This window comes from Paroedura picta, chromosome 2 (genome assembly GCF_049243985.1).
Source record: "Paroedura picta isolate Pp20150507F chromosome 2, Ppicta_v3.0, whole genome shotgun sequence".
NCBI lineage: Eukaryota > Metazoa > Chordata > Lepidosauria > Squamata > Gekkonidae > Paroedura > Paroedura picta.
This window is the reverse complement of record NC_135370.1, coordinates 76,118,055-76,136,402: the sequence shown is the minus strand read 5'-3', so window position 1 is coordinate 76,136,402 and position 18,348 is coordinate 76,118,055. Positions and strand designations below refer to the sequence as shown.

General features: G+C 44.0%; 1 protein-coding gene across 4 annotated transcripts; it reads left to right on the top strand.

Annotated features, from left to right (window-relative positions):
* Positions 1-43: 43 nt before the first annotated feature.
* On the top strand, positions 44-18,016 carry LOC143829672 (MLX-interacting protein-like). Of its 4 annotated transcripts, XR_013228211.1 has the most exons (19): positions 45-568; positions 4,579-4,685; positions 5,016-5,098; positions 5,189-5,299; positions 5,784-5,825; positions 5,962-6,115; positions 6,417-6,512; positions 8,035-8,151; positions 10,350-10,387; positions 10,661-11,117; positions 12,504-12,547; positions 12,640-12,739; positions 12,858-12,934; positions 13,039-13,161; positions 13,252-13,379; positions 13,679-13,802; positions 13,987-14,116; positions 14,526-14,863; positions 15,289-18,016. XR_013228211.1 is itself a non-coding variant. In XM_077320921.1 (18 exons), the coding sequence occupies exons 1-18, from the start codon at positions 246-248 to the stop codon at positions 14,729-14,731; spliced, it is 2,322 nt and encodes a 773-aa protein (XP_077177036.1). In that variant the 5' UTR covers positions 44-245; the 3' UTR covers positions 14,732-18,016. The 4 variants fall into 4 exon arrangements, 3 of the variants coding, with proteins under 3 accessions (XP_077177036.1, XP_077177033.1, XP_077177035.1); XM_077320921.1 differs by having other exon boundaries at positions 44-568; positions 10,661-10,979; positions 14,526-18,016; XM_077320918.1 differs by having other exon boundaries at positions 14,526-18,016.
* Positions 18,017-18,348: the final 332 nt, after the last annotated feature.

Genomic DNA, 18,348 nt, shown 5'->3' with positions numbered 1-18,348 from the left:
GGCAGGGCGCATGCGCAGAACGCCTCTTCCTTGTTGCTATGGGAGCCTGCAGCGGGATTGGTGGCGGGGTTCGGTGGGCTGAGCTTTCCTTTTGGCCTTTCGGGCCGGCGGAGGCGACGTTTTAGGGGCCGGAGCTACTCCTTCCGGCCGCAGTGACCCCAGCCGTGGCATCGCGTCGCCATGGTGACGGGAGCATTGCCCGTGGGCCGCTGGTGATTCTCCAGGAGGGCGGCGGGGACGGGAAGATGATGATGGCGCCGCGCCCCCAGATCATCCACAGTGGCCACTTCATGCTGTCGGAGCCCCACACCGAGCCCGACCCGGAGCCCGACCCCGAGGGGGCGCTGGGCGCGAGAGGCCCCGTCGCTCCCGGGCGGCCGGGGCCGGGCCAGGAGGGCAGCCCTGGGCTGGCTGCGGCCGGAGAGGCGGGCGGCGGGGCGGCCTACGGCTTGGCCCCGGGGGACGAGGGCCCGTGCGAGGTCTACCGATACGGGCCGCGGAGCAGCGACGCCCTCAACATCGACCTCTCGCTCGCCAAGCTCTTCGAGTGCATGACGCTCGCCTACAGGTGAGGAAGGCGGCCAGGCCGGCCGGCCGAGGGGCCTGGCTGGGCCGAGAGGGCTGGCCGTAGCGAGGCCGACGTGGGGGGGGGGAGGAGGGGGAGAGAGAGACGGCCTCTTCCAGCCGGCTGGCATGCAGGCGAGGTCAGCGGCGCGGGGAAGCGCCGCGAATGGGGCTTTGCTGAGAGGGCTGCAGAAGAGCTCGCCGGCCTGCCCAAGTCTTGAGTCCCGGTAACTCGCACCCTTAAATAACAGTGGGCTCGCTGAGCTGCATTGCCCTCTTTCGGTATCTGCCATGAGTGTAAAGCTAGTTTAGAGTCAGCCTTGGCGACAGCTTACATCTTATTTGGTTGTCTGAATGTTTGAAATCCACTGCTCAAAATCACAAGCGCTGCCTAAACCTTAAGTGTCTTGGTCTCAGCAGGCAAGTTTGTGTAGCATTTACACAGTGTCAGCACAGTTGGCAGGAATGTGTGATGTGACCGGAGAAGAATGTTATCATTTTTACTGATTTTATCATTTTACTGTAAACCACCACGAGCCAGCCTGGCCTGAGAGTGGCAGTCAAAAAATATATTAAGAAGAAGAAGCCTGTGGCACAAAGTCAGGCCTATCTTTTTGCCTGGCTCTCCAGCCTTCTACTGTTCTCTGCCGCCTGGCTCAGCAGGCTAGAAATATAACCACTCTGAGAAATGAGAGAATTGCATTGCACAGCATCCAGGAGTGCCCCTGGCTCAGACTTTGGACTGGTGATGCACTTGCCAGGAAGAAAAAAAAATAGGCCACCACTCTGTTACCAGATCATGCAATGTTACCATGTCCTGCTGCTTAGATCCTATTTCTGACCCCTGCAAATTCCTTAGAGCTGATCCATTTCTTCTGCCTTCAGTATATTTGAAACTACTTGTCCTGTTCTGTGAGCACTTGCCTTTGTGTGGAAGTGATTGAAACATTTTAAAACAGGAGTCTTTTTTTATCTTGTAATAATAGTTATCAGGACCACACTTTTCAAATAACAAGGGAACCACACCTTATACATGCAGTTGCTGCTTGTTATTACAGAAATAAAATATTTAAGAAAACGACCTATTAAAAATTCACCCAATTGTCAGTTTCTTCAGGTTGCTGCTTTTCTGATAGCAGAATGACTTCAACTACATACAGTCTTACAATATTCTATGTTTTAGAGACTGCTATTAATGAGGAGTTGTTTATGGGCATGCCTGTCTTTATCCTCCTGATAAATTTAATAATTAGGATAAGGAAATGATCATTTGTTCTAGATAATCTAGTTTCATTTGTTACTTGTGGTATGCTTTATAATTGTGTTGAAAATGAAGGCATGTCCTAAAGACTTGGAATTGGTTGGTTGTGCCTTTTCCTATTTTTAACATTCCTACGAAGTTGTTGAGGAATCAAGTAGATTATACAATTTTCGTCTTTGGAGGTGGTTAAAGAAGGGCTAAATAGAAAACTATTTGGAATGTCTTAAATTATCATGTCTTGTGATAGGGATTAGATTAGATCAGGGTAGAATCCCTCCAGTTTGCTAGTCAGATGGTTCCTGACTGAAATTATATTGTTTATATTAGTTCCATACACACACACAAGGGTTGCATAGTAAAAACTAATATATATATTTTACTGCAATTCTTGAAATGTTGGCTAGTGTTGTTATCTCTATGTTTCACTTGTGGGGGCTAAGGCTTAGAGAGAATAGTTTGCTCAAGGCTAGTTAATTGCACAGATTAAATTTGAACTGAGGACTTTCTAGGTTTTAGCTTTGTGGAGTCCTAAAACACTTTCTTGGGATTAAGCTTCATAAACCATACATGTTTAGGATTGCTCTCTTTGCCACTGTGCCACTATGGTCAGGTGCCTTGTTAGGCCTCTGAGAATCTCAGATAATTTTATTTTGTTTTTTTAAGTACTTTTTGATCTCTTGGTTGCAAAAATAAACTTGTATATATGAGAGTTTTTAAATCTATCGTGAATGTCAAAAACGTCTCTTAATTATCCATACTAAATGTCTAGGGAAGTTTTGTCCATTTCTATGAAAAACTGAAATGAAAATTACCACAGTGGAACATCACACATTTGCTTTAACTAATATCCTGTCTCCAGCACTTAGATTTCATATACATGAGCTCCCACTTAAGTAATGGTTTGTTTAGTTGACAGTTATCTCCTGAAACCAAGCCATTAGATGCTTTTGCACAATCAAAGGGTGTTACAAGGGATTGTGTGTCTGTGTGCCAACACAAAATAAACACATTGAACCGTTACACATGACAGTGGACAACCTATCCCTACACCACATTTCCTCTACTTGTTGAGAATCTTCATGATGTGACTCTGCTGAGAAAAACAAGTACAGTATCCTCAACTGCATCTAATTGTCAGGCAATTGGCTGCCATAAAGGTTTCCTTCCATTGTTACAAATACTAGTTGCTTAATGGAATTAAGAGAATGGCAGTGGCAGCAGATTCAGCTTGGGAAGGCAAAGATTAGAACCTGGAATCTTTGTAGTAAGAGAACATTTCTGATGTCCTTTCCTCCGCCCAAAGAGATCAAGCAATTGTTGAGAGGAAGGGAGGCCACAAGACGCTGATCTCCCTCTTTGTTTTTGACACAACTGTCCAGTGAAGCTGGTGCCAGACCTGTAACCAATTACAGGTCAGAGTGCAAGGAAACAGTCTTCAATGCACTCCATTGCAGCTGGCCTGAGGATTGTCCTGCACGAAGGCTGTGCATATTCACATGATCCTTAGAAGTGCAGGGGTGTCAGATGACATTGCTTTTGACTAGGGAGTGCTGCCCATGTCAGTGTGTATTCTAATAAAACAACAATCTAGTAACACTTTAAAGTTAAACAACGTTCATTTCAATAAGAACGCTGTCACAAAAGTTTATATTGAAATAAATATTTGAGTCCAGGGGCACCTTTAAGACCAACAAAGTTTTATTCAAGGGAAAAGGTTTTGTGTGCATTTACAATTCCTCAGATATATTTTACCAGCCCATAATATAGGTAGAGGGTGAGCAGCATATTACCATGCAACATAATGTTTAACAGATTCAAGAACCAAACAGGAATAATAAGCTTAGTTTATGTGGTTACAGTCTCTTTGGGTTTAATTCTAGGGGAAAACATAGTGAAGGAAATAAATATATCAAAATCAGAGATTTAGGGGAAAGAGTTTTTGTGCATAAAAATTAGTTGCTTCTTTAGTCGTGGTCTCCTACACCCTTATAGGCCTGCACATATGGCCATCTCTCTCTCTCTCTCAACCCTCCAGTACAATAAATACATTTGCCATAAAATGCAAACTTTGGGGGAACCTTTAATATCAGGTCTGGATTAAAGTATGCAAATTAACTAAATCTATGAAAAATGATGGCATATATTTCATGTATTTTGTGTTGAAGGTAGAATTTAGCCCAGTCTCTGCCTACCTTCCGCCCTTCCCCCTCTTGCAGAGACTAAGAATAGCAATGTCTGTCTCGCAGCTAAGCTAAGGAGAGAGAATCTTGCCAGATGCGTTTTGGCAATGGTCCCCAACCTTTTTATCACCGGGGACCAGTCAACGCTTGACAATTTTACTGAGGCCCGGTGTGGGGGGGTAGTCTTTTGCCAAGGGACGTCGCCGCTGCCTGAGTCCCTGCTCCGCTTGCTTTCCCGCCGGCGCCCTTGAGTTCCTGACGCCTGCTGGGGGCACTGCCAGCAGCAGCTGCGCAGTGCCACGCCAAGGGGGAGCCCCAACCATGGCGGCCGCTGGAGAGCACCAAAGGTGAGACTGTGGCAGAGTGGCAGGGCAGCCCCCGAGGCAGCAGTCGGAGAGGAGGATGAAGAGGAGCCGCGGCCCGGTACCGAATGATCTACGGACCAGTACCGGTCTTCGGACCGGGGGTTGGGGACCACTGCGTTTTGGGAACTCTTGCTCTTCTTTGTTGCCTTATCCAGCTTTCCTTTGAAAAGCAAGTGTTGCAGGAATTTCTTTTCTTTCTTATTTGTAGTGGGAAAATTGTCTCTCCCAAGTGGAAAACCTTCAAGGGATTGAAGCTATTACAACGTGACAAGATTCGGCTCAATAATGCCATCTGGAGGGCCTGGTATCTGCAGTGTGAGTAGTTGGGGACAGGGTGATGAAATTTACCGACAATGCATTTAGGAGTTTTTAAAAGAGGATTTCTTTTCCTCTGAGATTGCAAATAGTCTCTGTGACCACTGCAGCAAAGAAGACTCTTTAATACAGAAGTATAAATTAACAGCAGAACTTCACTTTGACCTAGTTGCTTATGAAGTTGGTTATATTTTACAACACCTGAATGCTCTGGTGGATGCTAGAACTTGAGTGGCTTATGGCTTCTTTCCACCCAGTTATCGTTCCTATCTTTTCTTTGAGCCTCTCTGCAACTGCACAGTCCTTTTTTTTCTTTTATCCTGTACACAGATGTGGAGAAGAGACAAAACCCCGTGTGTAGTTTCGTGGCTCCACTGGAGTGCACTGATATAGATGAGCACCGCAAACCTGAGGTGAGCAAGGCTTAGGCTTGGGTCTTAGTAATCATAAGTTCCCTCTTTGTCCATTTGACTGTGATTCCTTTCTTCTCTCTTACTTTGAAGGCTGTCATTATGGAGGGAAAGTACTGGAAGCGCCAAATCGGAGTTGTCATTAGGGAATATCACAAGTGGAGGACGTTCATCCCCAAGCAGAGGGCATTCTTCCATACCAAGGTAAGTTCCTTTTCCAGTAAGGTGTGCTGTACTCCTTATAACCCTCTTCAACATTTAGTTCCTAGGCTGGTGTTCATTCTTGATTCTTGAAGGGAAAGCTTGTAGCCCCATTCAGAGTCTACATAAGTGATCACTGCAACTTGGTGGCTTCTCTAGGTTTTTCTTGCCATACTGGACATTGTTGACTGGAACTGGTAGTTAAGAGAAGGCCTAGCATTGGAATTAGTGACAGATTGTCCTCTCTCTTGCCAGGTGCCTTGGCCCATAAACCATCTTCCCTAACTGTCATAATTCATTGTCTTTCTCTGATGCATGTATACCCAGCCATCCTTTCTGATTACTGTTGCCTGCGATGGCTCATTGAAAGCCCCAGTATGTTTGGGAAGGCTGGCCATGGCTCTTCCTACTCTTAGGACACTAAATACATCATACTCAGAACTTGCTTTATGTCTTTGTTATGATAATCCTGTCTCTTTTGTTTTAGGCCCAAGAGAAGAAAGATAAACCTATTCATGGCTCCACTCAGGTGTTGTTATTATACCTTCTTTTGCCTTATTCAGATTCCCCTTCCCCTATGGTGGAGGCTTGGAGACTGCTGCCACTTGGCATTCTTGCCCTTTGTTTGAGTGGAATTCACAATACTGTCTTCTTCTTCTGAACAGGAGGTAGTTGATAATGTTTCAGGAGTACAGCAGTACAATGAAATGGCCACTGGATGTCCCATGGATCTGGACCCCTTGCATGATTTGGATGCACTCCTGGACACCATCTTCTCTAGCAGGAACCCTTATGGGGGCCCCAACCTACGCGGCTTTGGTGAGTCCCTGCTTTTTGCATGTTCTATACAACTTGTGGCTCTGCCACCATCTAATAAGAACCCTAAGTCTTTAGCTGTGCACCAAGGATTTGTAGTGGCCCTCACTTAATGCAGATTGAAGGACTGTTTCCTTCTCTATGTCACCATGTGCTAACTGTGGTCACCAGACATCTGTCTGTTGTCTGCTTCACCACTTAGGGTGGCCTATCTGTCTTTGATCAGAGCCATGGCCTTTCCATCATGGATCATCTTCCTTTGGATGAGACCAGCCATTACTGTCTTCCCATTTTGTGCCTCCAGGCCACCAGGACAATGCTGACATGATCCAACCCACCCTGACGCAACTGCATCCCATATTTGGAGAGGAATTCATGGACACCTTGGACCCTATTCAAGGTAATGTAACATAGGCCAACTAAATCTACAGTAGCAACTACTGGGCCCCCAACCTTGCCCCCTCAGATATGCCAATCAAGAACATCATGGGGCAAATCTCATTGACAACCTGCAGGGTTACAGTTGACATGGTAACCAGTTCAGTTATCAGTTACTAGCAATGTTCCTGTAATTGCTGCTATTACCTTTGTTATCAATTGATGTAGTTACTGAACCTTCATTGTACCAATTTTTATTAATTTTATGATTTTTATAACTTCATATTTCATGTAAACCGTTCCAAATTGCAAGGGGAATAAGAAATCAATCAATCATTGTTTTTATATGGCTAAATCAAGATTGGTGGGGGTGACAGAGTGGTTCAGGTCATAGAAGGAATACTAAAGCACTTTGTATCACTTTTTGGGTTTGCTACCTATAGTGCTTTATTTTCTAATGCTGTATTCAACATGAAGACTTTGTCAGTCCTGAGGAGTTTTCCTCCAATAGAAGTGGCTTGTCCCCCAGCAGTATAATCACTTCTGTTGGAGATTAGGCTCCCTTGGCTGTAAGAAGGCTGAAAACTTTCTACCACTTGATTGGAGTGGTAGAATACAAGTCACTATTTTAAGTGCATGGTCATGTTTTGGAGATGTGAAGTACCGCATTCATATTCAGGAAGAAGGGTACATGCTGCAGTTCCTTAAAGCATATATTCATATGAAAAAATGCATTTTGCTGCCATAATGTGTAGTGTCTCTTAGATGTCTTCAAACTGCCACATTCATGTTGCATGATGAGATTTCTCTCATAATTAGACAATAAATTGAGAGAATGTGATAGGTGTGACATTAAGGCTCAGTTTTTAAAAAAATCTCATGTACTTTCAAAAGCCACTGGTGAGAAAACTCTGGGTATTGAAAGGAAGCTTGAGTTATTTTGAAAGGATGGCTCATGTTCTTGAGGATCAGCAATTATCAGAACTCTGGTTGGAAGGTGCAGCTGGTTAGAGAAGATTGAGCCTGTTTTTCAGACTGCCATTGATTGTAGTTTGCACAAGGCCAGAATAGAAATCTTACTGAGCAGACACTGTTCTGCCAGACTGTAGACAAATTAAAATAAACTAAATTAGTCAGCATGAACATATAATTAATACTTTTGGCAGTTCATATGTTTGTATGTGAAAAATATCATAGATGCATCTTGAAAAATCAAAACTGAGGCTTTAATTTTACTGATCATTTTAAAACATCTTACTACCTGCCTCTCTGCTTTATACTAGAAATTGTACACAGATATTACCCTTGCTATTCCATTAAATGTAGAGTGTGCGTGCATGTGTGTAGAAGTTGTAGGTATGACATGATTATCGATCGTGTGTGTTTTGATAGTGGCTGTTGTTGCAGAACAGATCTGCCTCCAGCCATTGTTTCGCTTGTGTCTCAGCACAATGGCTATTGTATCTGATCCATTCTGTTCTCATACTCCTTTTTGCCTTTCTTCCAATGTTCTCTCTTTTTTTTCTTTGCCTGGATCTTTACAGGCAGCCTGGCTAGCTCTCCCTCTATTTGTCTTGGTCTTCAGTGGTTCAGCTCTGCTTCCTGTACTATTTCTTCTGACTCCTTCAAGCTCCTCTTATCTATTCCAACTGCTAGGAAAGGTAACCAAAATCACTATTTCTCAGAGCATATCATGAACCTATCAACTGCCCAATCAGTTAGAACTGTACCTTACTGAGACTGTATTGAATACATACAGGAGTTTAGGGAAGATTTAGAGTAGAAGAGTACAAATAAGAACCTGTTGTCCCTTTGGCCAGCTTCCTCATATTGAACCAGGGCTTGTCTGTTTTAAGGTGGTCATTAAATGTACTCTGTGGATGAAAGCTAGACACCTTTTGCCTTTCTAATATGGGCTCTGTGGTGGTGGTGGTGGTGGTGGGGGGGGGTTCCAAGGCTTTGTCAAGCTGTTAGCAAAAGTGTTCTATTGAGAAGTCATAGGGGCACACTGAAGGATGGGGTGGATTGTGAGTGGTCAATACACATCACCTGGAAACAGCAAGCCTTAAATATGCCTGATATGCTCAAAATTGCCTATTAGTTGCATTTTAAGTTCCAGGTGCTTGCGTGGACTGCTATATTTTAAGCTGTTTACTGACTTGTATTTAATTTGCAACAGGAAGTTTATAGCTGTCCACTGTAGCATTATCTGACTAAATTAATTTCTTACTTTGCAAACATAAAACCTCACTAATGGTAATAGTAACATTTCATCCAGGGCCCTGGTAGGTAACTGAGAAGCTTCTGAATAGCTGAAAGCAAGGCAATAGTGTAATTGCAGAGAAATCCAATCCTCTCTTTATTTATTTAGTAAATGTAGATGCTTTCTCTCCAGAGGCCTACTATACAAAACTTTCAGAGTAATTATAAATCCAATAAAAATTTTTTTAAAATCCTTCACAAATGGAGGTGCACTTTGGACTCATTATCCGGGACTGGCAAACCATACCAGGAAATGATGAGCCCACACTGCACTTTTGCCCTCGACAGACCACCTAAGTAATCTGGCCATATAAGGACCCCGCATGCCTTACAGCATGCGGTTAAATTAACCATATAAGGAAATGGCATGCATCATGCACGAGCTACCTGCCTGACCAGGTCATAGGGTCTCCACCTTGTTGCAGCAAGAATGAGCCACTGAGCTTTCGCCAGGTGGTCTGCAGGAATGTATAAATAAAGTATAGAACCGTGGATTCCTCAATGTGGACTCAGAAGAAAAAAGGAAATCACGAGGCACAATGATATAGTAGTCTTCTCTATGTTTATAAGTGAAAAGGTTATAACAAAGTTTAAATGGTCAAACATATGATCAAACATAAAGAGTCAACCAAAACAGGATCCTAGGTTAAGTGACCCGCTTTCTGTTTTATCTTCGTCAGTGGTTGCTCTTCCAATATACTGTCATAGTAGTAGTTGTAGTATCACATTGGCAAAATGCTCATAATCATCTGGGATTTCATAAAGTGCCCCCAAGGCAGAGTTCTTCCCTCCTGCAAATCATTCTCTCCAACTTGAAATGTGTCACCTATTGCCAAGCATGTAGAGAGATTCTATGATCACTGCACATGCCCAGAATACTGTTTACACCTGTTGGTATTCTTGGCATTCCAGACAGGGTTTATCCTTTGACTAGGTCTTTCCAAAGATTTTTTTTTTCTGTAGTGAGTGGATATTATCATACTTTGGAATTCTGGATGCAAGCATTGTATGCTTTTTTTGTGGTAATAGGTTCTATGGTTTAAAGAGCTTGAACATTATGCCTGCTTGGTGCTTTATCCCTAATTCCTGATTATGAGGGAGGTGAGGCCATGGGCCTGATAGTGATTATTTATTGGTAAAGCAAAGACGTTTTGCACATTCTCAGAAGCATACTTGTTTTTTTTTACACTTGTAGGTTGTTTACAATGAATACTTCAGACAGATACCAGTGGAAGTGACATTGGGCACTCACTGATGGCTTGTGTCCCCACCCTCTTCTTGTCCCATCTGCTTCTGAGGCAGTTCCCTACTGCAAGCAAAGCACTCCAAAAATAGTAGAGATTTCACCATTTTATTTTATTTTTTACTTCATAGTCCCAAGAAAAGGAACAAACAAGATGGAAGGAAAAGGATGAAAGACTATGGAATAGGGCAGTGAAATCAGTCAGTAAAGGGATTGACTAAAAAACTGCCTGCATGGTTTCCCCTTTCATTCAGAGAGGGAGTAGGATGCATTTCTGTGATGGGGTGTCCTCTGCTGTGACCGGCCTGCTCTTTGTCTTCAAGCCTTGTACCTTTGCTTCTTTTTTATTTACAGACTTCATCACTTCTTGTCGTCCTCACCCATCTGTCCAGGTAAGAAACAGCAATTTATCTAATACTCCTGTTCCACCCCTTGGGCTTCTCCATCCTCTGGTACATGATGCAAATAGTGGTTAAAGCAAGCTTTTGGGATCCTAATTGCCTCTTCTTGGCATTACATAGGAGCTCTTCCAATCGCTACTGGGAATGTTTTGTGTGGGCATGATGCTGCCCAGTGCAGCCTCCTCGGGGGGGGGGGGGTCAAGCCTGAACTGTGCTTCCCATCCAAAGAATTGTGCTTGACTCACTGTCTTTTCCTCACCCCAGGCTCCCACACTACTAACAGATTCTACTGCCTTGAATCAGTGTGACCCAGATGTATCTCCCATTGTCACTGATCTCAAAGAACTTCCGCCACCTGGAGGCTCTCTCATGCCCATTCCCATCTCCCTGGATATGGAGCCACTTGAACCTCTAAACGGACAGCAGACTTTCCTGCCATTCTTCCCCAGTTCTCCAGTGAAGATCAGTTCCCCGCCTGCTCTCTCAGTCTTGCATACCCAACCTCAAGCCACCTTGGTCTTCTCAGTCATCACCCACACAGGGTCAGAAAATCCCTCCTCACCATCTGCGTCCACATCTGCAGGTACCTTTGCTGTGCCTACTTCTGCTCCCCCAGTCAAGAGTGGAAGGGCCAGACCACTACAACGGATTGCTCCAGCACCCTCCTGTAGTCATCAGAGAGCACCTCCCAGTTCCTCGCTCACCTACCTACTTGCGTCTGGTATGTTCTGTCACTTTAATGAGAGCAGCTGAACTAGGAAGTGCTGATGCTGGAACTGGGTTGGGTTTGGAAGGGGTTAGCAACTGTTTTCTCTTCAGAAAATTGAAAAGTGTTGTCACTGACTAGGGGCAGTGTTTTCCAGTACTTATGGCTATTGTAAAAATTGAAAATCTATGGCTTGATCCTGCGTGCACTGAATAACTACATCGGAATTACTTTCAGCACATTTAGGTTCTGCCTATGCTTCCTAAGGATGGTTCCCTGGGAGTAAGTCTCAGTGAATAAGATGGAACTTATGAGTAGACCTCCTTAGGATTGCTTTCTGAGATAGGTGTATATCAACAATGCATTACACCAACTGATAATGTATGTTGATATATGCTCATACAAAGGTTGTTTTTACAGGAAAATGGCCAGCAACCTCCCTCCTGAAAAATAGGCTAGACCACAGAATAACAAATAGTCCCATTCCTCCCAAGTATCAGAGCAGAAGGTGAGATTTTTGCAGTTTAAACCTGATACATGAGGCAAAATTGAACTAAATAAAACCTAACTAGGAATGTGAATGTTGCTCCGTATGGTATAATTAAACAAAAACCTTTAAATCGCTGGATGAATTGAAAAGAAAACTTATCAGGATGCAAAGCTTATTTAAATGTTTATTTATTTTAATCTATATTGTTAGCTTGCTTATTCAAGAAGCAATCTCAGGATAATCAGAAGCCAGACTCACAATCTGTTTCTTAGTTGGTTTGAAGAGGAAGAGCAGATCTGTAGGTATATTATGGAATGACAAGATTGCACCTCCAGAAGGGAGTATGCCTCTTAAAAGCTTAACTCTTGGAAATCTTGTTGGTCTGTAAGGTCCTACTGGGCTCGAATCTACTGCAGACCAGCACAGCTTCCCACTAAAACTGTCTCCAGGACTTTGTTCTCTAAACCATTTCTGTGCTAATAAAGGTGTAGAAGCCTAGCAATGGCAAGTAGTGGAGTCACTGCCAGGCTGGAAGAGGGTTGCACAGGCAGGAATGTTAAGAGAAGCTATTTCGGCAGACATTCTGGATTCAGGTTAGAAGGGTTTTGTTTTATCTCTGAGTCAAGGATGTTCCTTAACTGTTGAGTTAGATGAGAGGCAACTCATTTCACTAGAGACTCTTGGGTTGGGCTCTGTTTTCAGTTATTGTGAGCAATTTCATATTTAAGAGCAAGGGAGATTTTTTGGTTTATGAAGTAATTCTGCTGTATTCCAGGATCTAGTTTATCGAAGAGCAGCTAGATCAGAACTCAGTAGTCGCCTGGCATGTCTCTTTAGTAGTCAGGCTTTATACTGCACATTGGAAAGCCAGAGAAATTCAGAAAGCAAAAAGAACTTTTTTTTATCCCCAGGTCCAGCCCCTCTGCCCCTTACTCCAGTCATGAACTCCATACAGGTGAGAAAGGTATCCTCCACGATCTACACACGTAACTGTTTCCCACATTCTTATCCAGCACCTCTCATAACCAGATTTACCTTTTTCCACAGGTTTGTGGCACCCCAGAACTCCCTGTTGATGTCATACTGAGCTCCGTCTCTGGGACAGAGGCACCTCCACCTGCCACCACTGCAGCCTCTCCTGACATTGGTAAAGAGACTAGGGAAGCTGTGGAAAGATACCATCCACTCTCACTGGATATTCCCCTATGCAATGCCAAGTGAAAAGATTGGGGGTGTTTTTCTCTCTCAATATTGTTCGTTTTCAGGTGCCCAAACCAAGGAGGAGGCTGAGGACAGTACTGTCTGCAACCTACAAGAAATGTCCAAACACTGCACTGCCAAGGTAAAGGAAAATGTTTAGACTATATTTAAAAGATTGGGGCAAGTGGATCAGATGTACAGTCAGGAATCTATCTGTTGTTTGAAATTCTATGACTTGATTGGCAGTTGCAGGGAAGTCGAAGATCTACTTTTACCTCTTCAGACTACACCCGACGTATGGTCATCAGATCTAGCTTCAACACTCTGGCCAGTCTGGTGCTCCCAGGATCTGATCAAACTAGCAGCAAGGTACATGTGCTCCTCTTTCCTTGGATCCGTGGCAGTGCAAGGTCTGTTCCTGTTCTCCATGTGATTCTGACATCTCTACTTTGCCCCCAGCTTAGCAAAGCAGTGCTTCTGCAGAAGAGTGTTGTGTATGTGCGGAGACTGCAGCAGGAGCACCGACAAGCATGGGCAACAGTAGAAGGTTTGCGTGGTGAAATTGAAGAGCTGAGCACAGCCATTGAGTGAGTTGTGGAGTGGCCTGCCAAGGCCAGCATCTTCTGAATGGGGCAGTTGCCAGGGTACTTGGCCTGCTGCTGTGCCCCCTCGAGCAAAGGGGTGCAAGCAGCAATGGCAAGGGTAAAAACGGGGAGCAGGTGGCGGGTAGGGGAGAGGGTGCAAGCAGAAATCGAATCAGTTCTGTGGCCTTCTGTGGCCCCCCAAATCGAATCAGTTCTGTGGCCTTAAGAGGTTATCATAGAATGGGGAGACAGCTAATGTGGATGGGCTGTGCTTGACCTTCCCCCCCCCCTCCTCCCTGCAGTGAGTTCCAGCGCCAGCTTCCACCCAGTGGAGCTCCTGTTTTACCACCACAGTCAGATCAGCCTTCTCAGCTCTATGAAGAATATGTTCGCCAGCGCACCGCACAGGACTGGCGCTTCTGGCTTGTATCCATTGGCAGCTGAGGGCAGTGCGGCTGGGCAGGGTGGGAGTGTTCAGGTGCAGCAAAGGGAGCAAATTGTGGGGTTGCAAGTCTTAGTACTGCAAAAAGGCCCTGCTGAGTCCTTTGAAAGGGGGGCATAGAGTGGAAGACTTGGCTGCCAAGGCTCCTTAACTCTTTTCAACCCATAGTTTAGTGTGATAATCAAGCCACTGTTTGAGAGCTACACCAGGACAGTGATCACGGGCAACATCAAGGACTTCTGCCAGTCGGTGTTAAGTTGGTTGGAGCAACACTGCACCCTGCCCATCTTGCGCCCTGGTATGCTTCCAGAACATTTCCTTCCTGTTCAAGGGTGCTTCTTCTGCTGCACTTTTTAATCAATTGTTTTGTACAGTCTCTCGCTTTAAGTGCAAATGTCCTGTGTGTCACCTGTCAATCACTGAGGAACAGAGAGCATGTGAAAGCCACAGTTGCAGTGTGTCAGTGGGGTGCAGCTCAGAATGGTCAACACTCAGTCTATTGATCAAGCCTATGTTTTTCCAGCACTTTATATCTCCGTTCCTTTCCATGTCTTGCATCCAAGGCTCGTGGCATCCCAGGAAAGTCTGGGATATGGCTCTGGAATGCAAGTCTGTCTTAATATTTTAAAGAGGCTGCCATGTACTAGCACTTCCTGATGCATGTTCAAGACATTGATACACCCTTTTCTTTGTCTCTCCCCACACAGCTCTCTCCGGCTCCCTCCTGCAGCTTAGCAAGATTACATCCATACTGACGCAGCCAGCCCAGCTGCCTCAACAAGCTCTGCAGGCCATCTCTTGTCCTCCACTGGGTCCTGTTATACAGCCTCATGTAGCCCCCAGTGCTATGAAGAATGCCCGTAGCAGGGGCTCTAACTCAGGAATCACTCTGTCATGCAAAGCAGAGCACTAGCTTCTGTGACCGTACGGGGACTGGGAGGTCCACAGAAGGAAATCTCTGGGAATTCAGTTTGGTGCTGGCCACCAAATTCCTGCTTTGACAGAACAAAATGTTGACTTCAAAGCTCACGTGGGGATTGCAGAGGTACAAAGCAAGGCTCAGAACTACACGTCCCTGTTAATGCCCTGAGGGGATGCCAGACATTGCTTACTCTTTGGCAGTGTCGTGTAGGACATAGGCTACAAAAGTGATTGGTGTGGGTTCCAGTTTCTTGGTTTACCCACCAGAGGGCAGTGATGTTATTTGAATAGTCTCTTGGTTTCTTTAGGGTGCCACATAACTATTTTCTTAGTGTTACTAAGGAAGTCCTTTGACTGCTCTTTTCTTAAGGGAATTAGGATGTGTGTAGCCAACTGTTCCTGCAACGGGTATTACTGCTTTGCAGTAGTCATCTTATAGCTTGGGCAAATCCCTTGTGCTATATGTGGTAGCAAATTTTACCTATGCAAGTACGTGCACATTATCTCTTCTAGACACAAATAATCTGTTTTCCCCATCTTTTTCTCCAGGTCAGAAGCCTTATGCCCCATGGTACTAACAGTCTTTATAGGGCTGTGTTTTCTCTTTTGTATGCTGGATTTCTACAGGATGGAATTGGGGTTTCTGGCACAGAATTCGCAATCTGGACCTCTGCTTCCAGGGTGCTGAAATAAAAAGACTGAAATACATGGGCAGTACTTTTGGAAAATGGGGCTACCTAGGAGTTTCAGTCAGCTAGAGCTTTAGTCTATTGCAGCTTGTGGCTACTAGTCCCCACTTGACAACTTCTGACTCTGTGTTTCTTCAGTTTTTATAAAACACTCTGTACCTTGTGTCACTTGCACAAATGATTCTAGTTCCAGAACTTGGATTCCTTTGGAAGAGAATTTGGAGTCCATTGGAGCTGGGCACACACAGTGTTGACTTCACATTCACCTTGAGTGTGCCTTGATTAGGGTTTTATCACCTGCAGATTCCCTGCGGTGGTCAGAATCCTCTGGCATTTAATGGCAAAGTGGTGTGGATCTGGAGAAAACACAGTTGACACCAACACTTATCCCTTCTCCAGTCCACACTTCATCCATATGGAAATAGCAGGAGGCTATTTATATGCTTCTAGCCAACTGTAATAGAAATCTCACATGCCTAATTCCCAGATGGAATTTTGTAGAGCTGATGCCTGCTAGGACCGCAGGGAACCTATCACATTGATTCCTTCTGCTCTGTAGTGAAGAGAGAGAAGCTTTTCTCTCCCATGGGACCCTCAAAGAAGTGGATGGGCAGTACTGACGGATGGATAAAATATAGCACTGTTTTACTCTACTTAAATTGGCATTCACTGCCGGTGGATATAATGATTCTCCCTAGCATAGAGGGCTTTAAAAGGGGGTCAGAAAAATTAATAGGGAGGAGTGTATCAGTAGCTATTAACCTTTGTGACAAAAGGGAACCTCCATATTCAGAAGCAATATACCTCTTGAATACCAGTGCTAGGCATCATCATCAAGGGAAGCCCTTGCCCTCTAAACCCTTTTTGTTGGCCCTCTAGGGTAGCTTCTTGGACACTGTGTGGAACAAGATGCTGGACTAGATGGATTACTGTCCTGATCCATCAGAGCTTCTTTTTTATTCTTAGAGAATCTCATTGAATTCTTTAGCTGTGCTTTTCTGGGAATCCCTTAGTGGCAAAAGTGGTCATATAAGCACTTCAAAAATAATTCCCCCCCATGGATCTGTGCTCGACAAGACACTGGAGAACCTTAGCAAAGCCATGGAAGCACTTTTCTTGCAATCATTAAACTGTGGGATTCTGCACCCATGACACTTGGACTATTCCCCTCCTCTATGCCCCTTGCAAGGGGGAGATGTTGAAGGAGGGACCAACCCATTCCCTATTTCCTCCTGCCATTTTAAGTCTGTTCCTTTAAGTTTGTGAATGTCAACAGAAGATCTTCAGAGCAACTCCTAAATGGAATGGAGATGGGGAACCAAATTATTCCTCCTTGTTTTTATTAAGGCATTGGTACAAAGATAGCAGCTGAGAAAAAGGCACCTTGATATCTTCTGAAGACATTGCTTTTATATGCAAGAGTGCTGTTAAACTCTGACTGCATGTTTGTATGCAGACATTCTTGCAATCCGTATATGCACCTGTGTCCAGAGGAGGGGGGAAGAATCTCTTCAAAAAGCTGCACAGATTGTCATCTTTTAGATCCGTGACTGTTTTTGTGGTGTTTAATTATTCGTTCATTGTAATGTAAGCACAAGGACATCCACAATTAATTATTGGTTATCATGGGTGGGAATGTAGAGGTGCAGTGACCAGCCTACGTTTTCCTAGTTTTCCCCATCAAATGAGGAATGGGCAATCTATTCATGCCCCTGGAATACAATTGATGTACTAAAGCCACTGGAAGTCCTGTCTGCTTGAGGCCTGCTAAGAGGTAGCTGTCCTTGCTGGGATAATAGCTCATGTATGGAGGCGATGCCTCTGGTATTTATAAAAGACTGCATTAGCAAAGATTCAAATGGGTAGCCGTGTTGGTCTGAAGTAGCACAATAAAATCAGAGTCCAGTAGCACCTTTAAGACCAACAAAGATTTATTAAAGGCGTGACCAGTTCATAGTCTGAGGAAGAGTGCTTGCACTTGAAAGCTCACACCTTGAATAAATATTTGTTGGTCTTGAAGGTACTACTGGACTCTGATTTTATTGTGCATTAGCCAAAGTTAGCTCCGTATCATATCCATGCATATTGCTATTTGCCACATACCACACAGCTGGTCTGTTTTCTATTTGGAAAGTTGGGGAATGGGGAAATTTGCCACAAGACAGAGGTTGGTGAGCCATATGTGGGCCACCCTGGCAGTAATTATTGATAGCACTTTAGCTTTCGGTACTGTGGGATTTTCCTCAGTTGTCCAAGTTTAGCTGAAATTCTCACCCACCCGCCTTTAAAATAAGTGCATATGAATATTTGTGGATTTTTCTTTCTGAAAATAAATATTCAACAAGTGTTTTGGGCCATCCGTTTCTATTCCATTTTGTGGTTCAAGAGTTTATAATTCTGTTTTCTCAAAATGTGTTTGAATAAGCTTTTATCAGTTGGTCACTGATATGGAATTCATCCTTGTAGTCTTCCTTTTACTATTATAAACTTGAACTGCTGATTTATATACAGTGCTGTGAAAAAAATGTATAGAGATTTTTTGTATTGCTGCTTTTGCAGGTATTAAACAAATACAAATTTTGAACTGATTATACAGAATAATGACTCTTAAAGCTTTTGGCTCCCAGGCTTTGACATTATTATGCTTTAATGGTTGCCAGTTACATTCTCAGTTATGCTAACCATTGCTTTAAGGTTTAGCAAGCCAGTACTTCCCGTGCTTTCAAGACGTACAAATTACGTGGTAAAGTTGTACTTTGTATGATGCCAACAATGAGATCTTGACTTCTTGTGTCTCATCAACTGCAAATTCTTCGCTATGTCAGAACATGTTTCAGTGTGGAGTTAAACCAGGCTGTGCCCCAAACTCTATTTTAAGGGATTAACTATTCTTAGATTTGCACTTGAGAAAATGTCACTA